A 13,430-nucleotide genomic window follows, 5' to 3' on the forward strand; every position below is an offset into this window, starting at 1 on the left:
AAATTAAAAATAAATAAAATTTAACGAATATTAGCAAAATTAAATAAAATATAAATGGCGTTGATGACCAATGAAGTTTGGTGCCACTAAAGAACCAAACTAACAAACAAACAAACAAACTGCAACTCTAATCATCTTCTTATATTTAAGTTATATTATATATATTTGTTTCCCTCCTCGCACAAAGCCAAATTACGCTTTACTAATACACCATTATCCCTACTGCACTCCTTCATACCTCTCCTCTCCAATGATCCGCAACAAACATTTGATGAATTATGCAAATTAAGAGAAATTATCAATAACTAACAATCTACATATAAAGCAAAAATAATCACAGCAGTAGAACAGTTTAAAACAAGATAAATAAATGAATAAATAAGTTGAAAATCTATTCAAAAACAAAAACGAACAAAACACAAATGATATATATATGGGGAAGAAGATTTTGTTCCTTATACTGAGGTTTTCATTAAGAAGTAGTTCATTTAAATATATAGTAAAAAATATAATTAAGGAGTTAAATTTTTAATCAGTGAACATTTTTTGACACAATTTATAAACAAAAATGAAATTATTTTTTTATACAATTAAATTTTAGTTATTAGATGTACATAAATATCCATAATTGTTTTGATAATAATACATGTAAGATTCTTAATTTATCGCATATAATTTTTATTTTTTATAATCATGAAAGCAAAAATAATAAAAGTTTTGATCTTGATGAACATGAAAATTTTGTGCTGAAAATGAAATATTTATATATCTGTTTAATTAAAGTTTTGTGATATCTTTAAATGGACTAGTTCTTAATGAAAGCCTCTGTATAACGAACAAAATCATCTCCCCCATAGTTGTTTGTTATAATGAAGTTTTACAGTATTAGCATAGCTCGATTTATAAAAAAACAAGCCACTGGTATTAAATATCAAGTGCCTTCTAAATCTAATAAAAAAAATAAAAACCTTGAGCATTTGGATTCGGAGCAAGCGTTGAAGTCGTGATTGCATCTAACCACACTGATAGCTCGAAATTGGTCTCAGCGGCGAAATAAAACATGGTCCCTGTGTGGTAAACTTTGAAGGCAAAAGGTCTACTCTTGACCTCTTCCGCGGGTGCAGCTGTAAAGCCAGGCAAACAAACCAGTGTTTCTGCTTTTGTACTCTAAAAGGAATAAAATATATCAGAATGCTGTGAGCGATAGTGAAGAAAATTAATAAAACAATATTAAATTCAAACTTTTTTTTTTTTATTGTATAATATTACATTCTGTGATATTTATAGATGATGATAAATGGGATCAAAGAGCTCATTCACATCATGTTTACAAATATATAAATTAAAAGATAATAAAATAAGAAATAGAAGAAAAGAAATAAATAAAAAACAAAATTAAACTTAAAGTAAAATAATATCTTTAACACAATTATTCCTATTAACAATATTTACATTCATCCTGAGGAACTCCGAACCAAGCTCTTACCCCACTTATGGAGGGAAGAGTAGGACTCCTGAGATCCTGGCACTTCTCTCTCAAACGTGTCACTGGTATTAAAAGCCAGTGCACAGATAAGTAAGAGCACTAGCTGTAGATGCTTAGGACTTTAGTGGAGAATCTGGTCATTGCCAGAACTTTAATCTAATTATTTACAATACGTCTCTTGGCCACTGCCGTTATAACCTTCAGGAAGGATTATGCTAAAGAATTAGGATGATGAGTGAGTTTCTCATGGAATGCGGTGAATTTGGATTTAATAAGCTCTGAAAAAAAAAGAATATAAAGATCACGATGCAGGGTATTGTTGGTTACATAGCAAGGAGCACTGACTATTGTTCCTAGATTTCTGGACTGAAAGGATTGAACGTGTTTGATGTTCGAGTAAATTCAAACTAATTTTATCAACTTTATATGTATAAAAAATTGGCCACATAATTTCAAATTCAAATGAAGATGGTCAGGGTGCAATCAAAGGAGAACGAAAATAGTTAACAACTATTTATTTTGCCAAAGCTTTGTTTGTTAAAGTTATCTATTGACCCCTGATCATCTTCTTCATAATTTTATCATCTCTTAGTTAATTTCATCCTTTACATTTATTATATTTTTTTACATTAACTCTAAAATATATTTTTTCTATTTTTTTACATATTGTTTTATAACCACGGAAAGTGGGGTGAAACGTTGGTGTATAATATATTGTAATATTTAAAATTCATTAAAATAATTATAAGTAATTTAACTGTTTTTATTATTCTCAGATCTAAAATATGAATATAAAAATTTGCAGCACGCTTGTCAAGCTAAAAAAAATTCAGGGCAAAATTATACCTTAAGCGGTTCAATATATAGGATTAGATTAAAAAAAAAAAAAGTGCAAAGTAAATACTTGAATGCATTTTATATTTGCTATTTTAATATTTTTTATTTATATTGTAATATTTTGAGAAACCTTTCAGAAAACTTTTACATTTCACACAAAATATTGAATACTCCCTTTTTTACACAATATTTCTCCGCACATCCTTTGTATTTTCAGACCTACCCTCTTGTCATATTGAGGTCAGTTTAGTGATGTTCAACAGTTTAATACTTAAAATTATTACTGGAAGATTATTGATTGACCGTGTGTATAGATGAATGGAATATGGTCCGGGTGTGGTAAAAAAAAACTCAAATAGTAGATAATTATACTATTTTATTGAGCCAATGTTTGGCCCACGTTGCTTCTTAAGTGTACTTATATTAATTACTTTATTATTAATTTTCTATTATATTTTACACTTTTCTGTATCCCCGCTCATTTGGTATATTTTGTTTCTTAATTACTTACACACATTGAATCCCATTATTTTATACTTTACTTTTCCTTTGTTTTTCTATCTGTTTTTTTTTATTATTTTTTTTTATTTTATTAATATTTCTTCTCCCCCTATTATGTATATTACCATTTATTGTTTACTTAATTTAAATACTTTTTTACTATGTTTACTTTACAAATTATTTTCGTTATTGTGGCATAACTGCCATCCCCACTCCTCCCAATACCAACCGTCACTTTGTTTTTGACTGCCGTCAAAACAGGTATGCATTATGTCTCATCATTTGATTTGTATTTTTTTCTTTTTCTTTTTTCATCTCTTTATTTGTACTTTCTTTAATATTTCTTCTCTTATCTATCTGTTACTATTACCCTTTTCATTTACTATTTACAACCTTTAATTTTTCTTATTATATCTTATTTTTTACATTTTATACCCCTGTTATTTTACACTTATGTTTTTTTCTTTTTTTCCCCTTTTTGTAACTATAGTGTTTGTATCTTTTTTAGCCCTGACGAAGGCCTGCAACGTGGGGCGAAACGTTGGCTCAATAAAATAGTATAATTATCTACTATTTGAGTTTTTTTTTACCGCATCCGGACCATATTCCATTCATTAAAATTAATACACATTAACGTGAATTAATTACCTGTTTGGAGTGAAAGGTGTAGAGTGTGTTAGCGTGTATGAGGCACCAGCGCTTGTTCCATGTCGCCGATCCTTTCCTACATCTCTGCAACAACCATCCCTGGCACTCGACAGCATTGAATTCTTTTATAGTCACATTTCTACCCTCTGAGAATAATAAAAAAGATTATGAATGGATGAGCACATATAACTTTCAATCACATTCTTATTTAAGTTTATTACATAATAATAATAATAATGGCAACATTTATAAAAAAAATAATAATAATAGGAATAACAAAACATAAAATAAGAAAAAAAGATAAATTAAAAAAAAAAAAAAAGAAATAGTGAAAAAGAGTTCTCATTGTGAAACTCTAATGCTGCTCTTTGATAATATTATAAGACAGCTATGATCAGTTATTATTTAATTTTTTCATATTTTTCACTAAATAAGATTAGTTTATCGTAATTTTTTCTCTTAGTATTAAAATTTGTAGCACTTTGTTTTGCAGAAACAAGTAATTTATTTTTATTTGATTATTTTTATTAATAAATTTTTATTTTGTTGCTGTTTACCATTGGGCATTTGCCTATTTGTGGAATTTATCATAAAATAAATAGATATATGTATATATAGTTGACCGTAAAAATTGATATATAAGAAGATGGTCAGGGTTGTGGTCAAAAGTGAAACAAAAATAGTTCTAAACTATTTTTGTTTCACTTTTGACCACAATCCTGACCATCTTCTTATAAATAAATAGATAATTTACTTTCTCGCAAGATATGGATGATGTAAGCTTTAGAAGCATTTAGATAAAAAAATAAATAAATCCCAATCTGTTTTAAATTGTATTCATTATGAACAATTGCATTGGGTGTAATTATGAAATAGAAGATCTTTATTGTATTTTTCATAGATACTTCAAAATTGTTCAGAGACAATGCCAGGTATGCTCAATTACTTTTATCATTTTTTTCACCTTATAAGACTAGTTTATTATTATTATTTTTTTCCTAATATTAAAATTGTCTGTAATGCGTAATGTAGAATAACCTTATTTTTATTATATTATTTTTTGTGCAGTAATACTAATTTATTGGTTCTTCCTTTAAATATTGTAAAAAATTATACCTTTTTTGTAACTGTATACCACTTGTATGTAATCGGACATTTGACTGTAGGAAAATTTATTAACAATAAATAATAAATAAATTTTAGCTTACTCGCAAGAGACGGATGCTTCTTCCTCTGTGCCTTTGGAGAGGCCTTGCCAAGAGCCCTGGCAGCAATGATGGCAGCCCTGTAGCACGCGTTGGACGGCTTGTTGAGGCTGGGCCGAGGAGGAGGTACCGGAGGACTGTCTAGGGTGTGCCTGTTCTGACTCCTGTCCTGCTGGAGTGAGCCGTACTTGAACGCTGTTATCTCCGGGTCTCCTCTATCACCGTAGGCCTTATCTAAACTTTCACTGCTATAGCTTTTATTATAGAAAATAGACTGCTGCTTCATTTTTATAAACTGTTTCTGTTCCGCAGCAGTAGGTGTTGTTACTTTACTCCGACTAAGTACGGTTCTTTCGGTACTGTCATGAATCACTTTCGAGATTGTCTGAGAAAGATCCGAATCACTCTCTACTTTCCCTCTAGTAGGTAAAGAGTGTGTCGTTTTACGTTCATAGTTTTCGACCTTAGATTTTCCATGGAGAGGTAGCGAGTTGCTTGAACTATTGGCCTGTTTTGGTTTGTAGCATGGATAGTCGTGAATATCAGAATCATCGCTGAGTTTGTTCATAAGCAGGTGCCTATTAATTGTCTGTACAACTTTACCATGTTCTTCACTTTCGGTAGCAACAACATCTGGTATTTCATATCTGAGTTTTTCATTATTAATTTCATTAGTAAAGTTGTCTACTTTGATGTTCTTTTCTATATCATTTCTTTTTTCAGATAACTGCAAAATATCTTTTGATTCCCTCTTATCTAAGTTATTAGATGACCTTAAAGGGATGTTCCTTTTATTCTCCAAGCAAAAGTTTGGAATAGCTACACGATTTGGAGTAGGCTTTTCGATGATTTTAGCGACTTCGGATATTACTTTCATGTCGAATATAGGTTCACTGTTGATTCTGATTTGTGGTTTAACGGGATGCGTTGATGGGGGTGCGACTTTTTTCCTTTCTGTTCTTTCATTTTCTCTAGAAAACATTTCAATCTTTTGCTTGATAGTCATTGTTTCGAGATTAGATTCTGGCTGCTGTTGCTCTGACGAGAGCGGTGGCCCTTCTGCTTGCCTAGCTGAAGAAGACAGTCTTTCCTCAAAGTCTACCACACTTGTTGTACTTTGCTTTGTAGAACTTTCTTTTTCTAGTTTCATTTCATGCCATAACTAAAATAAAACATAATAGAAAAACTAAAATTAGGGCAATGCAATATTATTAAAGTTATAATAAAAATTATTATCAAAGAATTACTATGCCCTAAAAGGCATTAAAATGATCATGCAAAAGAAGAATTTGATTTAAAAGAAGTTGAAAACTAATAATTTAATGTTTAATCATTGCAAATACAATTCAACCTCAATCGAAAATTTCTCTCCATAAATTTTCTAATAACAAGCCTTAAATTACATTAAAAAAAAAGTTCAGAACTTCTAACAAACTTTCTTGACATCAAATAAAAATTTACTGAGTTTTAAAATTAACTTTTGTAATGAGGTTGTTGGATTTACACATTGTATTGTAAGATTTTTTTTTAGACTTATTTTAATACTCCCTCAACATTCAAGAGACCATTAATAACACGTCATAACTTGACATCCCAACCTTACGGTATAACCTGACTATCCCCATACATGGAGTCCACCGATGACATTGACCACCAAAAATGAAAGTGGTCATCAACAAAACCATTGTAAGGCCAGTGATTATGTATGGTTGTAAAACATGGTCCTTGACAAGAAATTCAGAACGAATGCTCAACTACGGGGAGAGAAAGGTATTGAGAAGAATATGGGAAGGAGTTTCTGTGAATGGGATTTGATGAAGAAGGAATGAGGAGCTGGTGGAATCGAACATTTTGGCATTAGTAAAAAGGTCAAAAACATAGATAGGACATATAGAGAAAATCCCTAATTAAAGAATATCCAAGAAGATGCTCTACGTGAAACCGGATTGCAAACTAAGAAGAGGATACCCTTAGATCTAAGATGGAGGGAGAGAGAAAGAGGTCTTAGAGATTGGTTGGCTGTGGTGGAGAAGGCTTGGGTTCTTGAAGGCAGTGCAGTGTCACAATAGTATCTCTTAATTTTAAAAATAAAAATGATGCAGTAACAACTATTTAATAAGAGTGGTATTATTAATATACAAAACCGTGGAACTACTATTATACAAAACCGTTATTAATTTAATACTATTAAATTGATAACAGTTTTGGACACTGTAACGAACTAGTCATTAAATAAATACCTCATGTATATCGAACGGCGGACGCTTGCTGAGGGGACTGGCCCCGGTGATGGTAGCCCTGCGGTGAACAGGCTTGCTTGGAACAACCAAGTTGTGCTGGACGCTGACGACTTCATCGTCAGAGCTCGTCTCCCCCCTTCCTTCCTCTTCTTCATCTCTTTTCTTTGTCTCTTTCTTCTTTTCATTTGAAATGGGAATCTTTAAACTATGAAGTAATTGATTATGACAAAAGAAAAAATTATCAATTTTTATAAAAAAGACTTTAATCAATGAATTAATCTCAAAAACTAATCTATGAATTTGTATGTGAATATCTATGTTATTCTATGAATTAATACCAAAACTAACCTGTGAATTGGAATTCGGTAATGAATCCTAGATAAAATATCAGCAGTATGAGCCTGGTGGATGGCCCTCTTCTTAGATGGCAGCCGATAAGGTTTGACGTAGATCTGCCCATAAATTTTCGTGTGACGCGGTCGCTTCTTTAATGTGAGCAAAACTTCTGTAGGAGATTCGGCGAACAGGCTCATGACTTCTTTCACTGACCAACCAACCTGGGAAAAAAGAAATGAAAGAAAAAAATTACAAATTAACTTTTGAAATTAATAAATGCCTTAAGGTTAAAGAACATAGAACAAAAGGTCAATGTTTTCGACATATATATTTATTCTATGTTTGGATTTTTTGGGAAAACTATGTACTACCCCTTAGCACAATACAATTCACCGTTGGTTCAATAAATAGTACATCTACAATCTTGTACAATTTGTTAGTTTCATTTATGGCTTAAAATGATTCATTTATGGTTTAAAAAAGTATTTTAAAATTTTATTACATAATTTTATTTAAGTATTATTAGGGGGGTAATTCCTTTCATGCAGAGTTAGGCAACTATAAAACTAATAGCTAAACTTGCCATGGATAGGATATTTATTTATGAATGAATCATTCATGAATAAGGGTTGTATCCATGGCAACCTTATCTATTAGTCTCAACTGTAGCTAATTTTTGCCTATCTCTGCTGCCGGCTTAATGGTGGACCAACCTCCATTTTACAAATTATACAACTGTTCATTTTATTTGTTGCTCAAATTGTATTATACAGTAGTTCATATTGTATTATTTATCTCAATATAGTGTAAGCAGGAAAAAAAAATTCTTTAATCCTATTACTTTACTAACTTAACTCTTCAATTAATATATATGTCTTATTTCCTACTTTTTCATAAGCTAACATAGAAAACAATTTTTTTTTTTTATAAAATCTGATTTTATTATTCGATATAGTTGCCTTCGAGGAAGATACAATGATTATTGCAGTTAAAAAAATTTTTTTCATACCATTTATTTTATAGTATGATTTGTCTTTAGCCTCAGTTTCAGTGATTACCTCTTCATTGGCACTAAATTTCTCTCCAGCGAGCATTCTCTTGAGGTCTGAGAAAAAGAAAAAGTTGCTGGGGACAAGATCTGGAGAATATTTTGGATGTGGAAGCAATTCAAAGCCCAATTTATGAAATTTTGCCATCATTTCCTTTGATTTGTGACACCGTGCATTGTCTTGATGAAACAGCACTTTCTTCTTGAAATGGGCCCATTTTCCACGATTTCGTCCTTCAAACGCTCCAATAACGCTATTTAATAGTCGCTGTTAATGGATATTCCCTTTTCAAGATAGTTGATGAATTATACCATGCACATCCCAAAATACTGATGCCAGAACCTTGCCAGCTGACTGTCTATTGGACTCCAGTGTGAAATGGTGGAGCTACGTTTTATCCATTGTCACAAAATTCAGGTTTATTACGATAGAACAGTTCCAAATACTCCTCAGGATGATCAGTTCGTTGTTGTTTTTGGTCGATTGTGAGCTCGCACAGCACCCTCTTTACACAGAGCTTTTGCATACCCAAATATTCATTCACGATATGTCCAACTTTGATATCTTTAGAGTCTCAGCTATCTCGATCAACTTCACTTTACTGCCATCTAAAATTATTTTGTGTACTTTTTGATGTTTTCATCAGTAACAGCCTCTTTAGGGCATCCACTGCGTGCATTGTCCTCAGTGCTCATTTCGCCTCGTTTAAACTTAGCAATCCACTTCTCAACAGTTGATGTTCCTGGTGCAGAGTCCGAATAATGTTTATCAAGCCAAGACTTGGCTGAAACAGTATTTTTTTTATTAAATTAAATAAATTAAAAATTCGTATCCATTATTGTCTCAACACTTTATTTTTCACCAGTCCAACGTTTCGGTCATTCTAGCCATCTTTAATATAATTTCTTCCTCACATTAATTTAAAGTTTCTTTTGCAGGCTATTCTGCCCAGGTCATTTTCTTTATTAAAGTTAAAACCCTATTTTTTAAAAATTTAAAATCATTAACATTTAATTTTCCTCTATAAGATTATCAACAATTAATACACCACCATATATGAATTTTTGATTTATTTAATAAATAATTACCTTGTCTCAAGATAATATAATTAAAGTATTTTTTTTTTTTTTTCGCCAATAAGCAATGCTTTATTAACACACAAAATTCCTTTTTATCCATTTTTTTTTTTTAAACTAACAAAAGTTGCATCACTCAAAATGCTATATCTCACAAACTAATAGTCCGACAGCTGTCAAATTTATACACGTATCTAAAAATCATATGGATTTAATACTAGTAGTGCCATGAATTTGTCAGCCTATGAACTTTTCAGCCCAACTGTTAATACTTAGGACTATAGATGTCTTTCAACACTGTTTATATATCTATAATGTAAGTTGGTTTCTTATTTTCTAATCATTCGGCAATTCCTCTTATTCATTATGGTTGTTATCTCGTTTTTGTTTCTTAGCTAGATGAAGGTGTGAAATTCTGGCCGGAACATTGGCACTATAAATTAAATAAGTTTTTACCTATTTGTGTTCATTGTCCACACCCCCAATCATTTTCTCCTCATATATATTATCCATGGTCGACTATCTACTCATCATTAATAAATAATTTAAATTTATCATGTTTTTATCTTAAAGAAAATCAATTTGAATTATATTATTCTTGTTTCCTAGCAACCAAAAGTAGGAAAGCTTTATATACATGGAGAAAATGAAAAAAAATAAAAAGTCGAATTTACAGCACATATCAACCAATATAAATAATATGATAGAAAAAAATAAAATTCACTGAGATAACATAGATTCATCTCTAATATTTTTCTATCAATCAATAATACTAACAACAAGTATAAAAAATAAAATGGGTACTAAGTAATAATCACACAAATATTAATATAAAATAATATTAAATAAAATCAATAACAAATATACTTACCACTGTTTGATAGTTTATCTGAATAATTTCATCACCAGGTTCGATTTTACCACTTTGATGAGCCGCACTGTTCAATTTGATATCACTAATTTTATGAATCCCTCGGAAAGGTGGAACAATATAAAAACCCTAAGACATAGAAGAAAAAAAATTAAAAATACTAAAATTAATAAAAAACTGGAGTGATGATTTAGGAATTTAAATCAATGAATGATTTAATTCTATTTCAACCTAAGGCAAACACAACCTATCCCTAGCCTATTCCCAAATAGTCAATTTATTAAAATAGCCATAATATATATTTTTAATTATAAGTATTATTTTAAGTCAGGGCAGTCAGAAAATCAATATTAACAAGTCAAAAGGATTTTGTTGTTTAGGTTCAACTTTGGTGATATTATTTGGTGGATTGTAAAGTTGCCTGCATACATTTGCAAAACTATATGGCAAATTTGCGCATGTACAAGCATGTGGATGAATTATTTAGATTAGCTGGTACAAGTTGGCCTGACTTAGTGGCTGATCCATTGAGTATAGGTTTTTGGACTAAGGATTCCAGTTACCCTTACAGAAGATAGAGAAAGATGTTTGGCGGCCGTTGAGCAGGCCAAGGGTAGCTTCATGCGCCTGTTGTGCCAGTAACAGAAGAAGTGAATATTTTGTTTTAAATCTTGTCAATCGACTTTAGCAGTTTACTTCTTATTTGAAACAGCACAAATATAATTTTATAAATACTTAGTAAATTAACAAATATCTGGCACCAATAATGACTTCTTTAAAATTTACATTATTATTCAATCAACAAAACTTAATAAAAAATAAAATTTATAATTAATTAAATTAATATATTAAGAAACAAAAATGATTAGTAATTAACTGTATAGAAAAATTTACCAAATCATCCGAAGACCTCTTCTTGATGGTTGCCAAGTCAAGAGATGCAGGCTGAAGGATAAGAGGATCTGACATATCCTGGACAATGTTGTCGGCTAATTTCGCCAACTGAGCGGATGCTGTCTTCATGTCGGAAACGGGAGTCTCAACAAATCGATCACGCTGACCACAAGTAGCCATCCGTAAGGCCAACCGTAATACTTCTTTTCGAGCACTTTCATATTCTGTTTCCCCACAGAAACCGGGTCTGAAAATATTTATTAATTACAAATAGAAGAAGAATAAATTGTATATAATGAATATATTACAGTGATATTTTACATTTTTAGGAAAATATTGGGTGGTTTCAATGTGTAACAGTGATAGAAGGAAAATGTTATTAATTTTTATGTACAAAAGTAAAATATATGAAGGGGACTAGGAGGTATTATGACTTGGTGTGGTTTTAAGTAGTCAATTGCTTATGTCTTGAAAGATGGAATTTTCGGTATATAAACGATCTTCTGTGAAAAGCCTGGATATTATGATCAGCATTTGTTGATAATATGTGTCAGCTATCAGAGCTTGTAAAACTTAATATATCTGTATCTACAAAATAACTTGGGTTTGTAATAACTTAAAGCTTGATACCTGACCTGTTTATAAAAATGGGAAAAGTGGTGGGTAAAGTTTTTAATGTGATTATCTAATTGGCTTTAGGGCGTGCTTAGGTAGGCGGAAGCAGGCTGCTTCCCTTTAGTTCTTGAGCAGATTGTGTCTAGTTTATTAATATTATTTAATGCATTGTAATTTCAAGTTTTCCTACATTTTTTTTTTATTTCTACTTTCTTCTCTCTACTCTAATTTCTTCATTCATAATTGTTAATTATTAAAATGTGTTTTTCTTTATATTTAATAGTTTCAGGGGAAAAAAATCGAGGTTAAATAGTTGACCGTAGATTAATATGAGGAGAAGAGGATTGGGAGTAAAATTAGTTTATTAATTAATACAAATTAAATTACTCTTCTCATACAGCCTTTATCTTCCTGTAAAACTTGAACGATTGATGTCTGTTAACACCATTTATGTATCCTTATGTTAGTTAGTTTCTTATTTTCTAATCATTCTATATATCCTTTATTCATCAGTCGTTATGATGTTTTTTGTTCTTAGCCAGGATGAAGGCTAGAAATTCTGGCTACACGTTGGCCCTATTAAATCATTTTTTACTTATTTGTGTTCTTCTTAGACCGCACCCCCAACCACCTTCTCCTCATATAGTAAGATAATAACTTATTAAATTAAAAAAAAAAATACCTGAAAGATAGGTCAAAATTTACCTGTCCAACCAAGCTATTAAAGGCTTAACTACGGTGACAATTGTAGAAATATCGGCAATAATCTGCGTAGACAACTGTTGGGTATCTGTGTGGCTGTGGCAAAGCTCATTGTGAAGGCTGTGTGCGAGGCAGGACAACCTCATCGCGTGTAATTGTAGATTTTCTCGATCTAATTCATAGTGCTGCAAAATAAAGAGTATTATTTTAGTATATTTATTGAAAATAGATATATTTTTGTAGTGGATTTATGGCCTGCAGAAACCAACACATTTCAATGGATTAATAATAATATATAAATAAATTCTTATATTTCTTCTGGTATACATCCGTCTAGAATGACATTACAAAAATATTTAAAGGGCTTTAAACAAAAAAGGGATACAATTAAAATAATTTATATCTAATTAAGTCCCAACACTCTTTATTAAGAACTTAAATTTCCAACATTTCGGCCCACCTTACTAACATCAAGGACAATCTTACCAATAAATTCACAGCCAAATCCAATTATTAAAACTTTGGATGCTATTCTTACAAAGTCTAATATAATGAGCGAAAGGAAATTATATATGTTCTCAGTTGCTTCCCGTCCCCTTTACACGCCACTATCCCTGATGAAGACCTGAAACTCAGGTCGAAACGTCGGCATAAAATAAATAAATATTGTTTTGTTTATTTATGTTGTTCTTTGCTGACCGCACCCCCCGATAAACTTCTTCAAGAAATTATATATGTTACTAATTCATTTAAATATAAATATTGGAAGAAGATATTTGACCGAATGATTGTAGGAAGATAGTCTGGGTGGCGGTCAATAAAGGTACTAAAATAGTAGAAAAAACTATTTATTGTTAAGCCAATAATAATTATTGGTTAAAAATAAATAGTTTTGTAGTTGTCTACTAATTTGGTACTTTATTTATTTTATTGAATGCCACCCGGACTATCTTCCTACAATATATATATA

General features: G+C 30.9%; 1 protein-coding gene across 2 annotated transcripts in view; it reads right to left on the reverse strand.

Moving 5' to 3' along the window:
* The window catches only part of cnk (connector enhancer of ksr), a 40,173-nt gene that overhangs the window by 23,710 nt on the left and 3,033 nt on the right, over positions 1 to 13,430 (reverse strand). For both annotated transcript variants that reach the window (XR_001343449.2, XM_014423525.2), the window contains exons 3-10: positions 12,464 to 12,645; positions 11,144 to 11,390; positions 10,250 to 10,378; positions 7,266 to 7,474; positions 6,918 to 7,122; positions 4,681 to 5,839; positions 3,473 to 3,618; positions 969 to 1,167 (exon numbers count right to left, since the gene is read on the reverse strand). Coding sequence is in view for 1 of the 2 variants with exons in the window: in XM_014423525.2 (XP_014279011.1) it covers positions 969 to 1,167; positions 3,473 to 3,618; positions 4,681 to 5,839; positions 6,918 to 7,122; positions 7,266 to 7,474; positions 10,250 to 10,378; positions 11,144 to 11,390; positions 12,464 to 12,645 (2,476 nt within the window). In the remaining variant the exon portion in view is untranslated. The remainder of the gene's footprint in view (positions 1 to 968; positions 1,168 to 3,472; positions 3,619 to 4,680; positions 5,840 to 6,917; positions 7,123 to 7,265; positions 7,475 to 10,249; positions 10,379 to 11,143; positions 11,391 to 12,463; positions 12,646 to 13,430) is intronic.

Source organism: Halyomorpha halys, unplaced genomic scaffold, assembly GCF_000696795.3.
Source record: "Halyomorpha halys isolate HHAL.00 unplaced genomic scaffold, Hhal_1.1 Scaffold426.1, whole genome shotgun sequence".
NCBI lineage: Eukaryota > Metazoa > Arthropoda > Insecta > Hemiptera > Pentatomidae > Halyomorpha > Halyomorpha halys.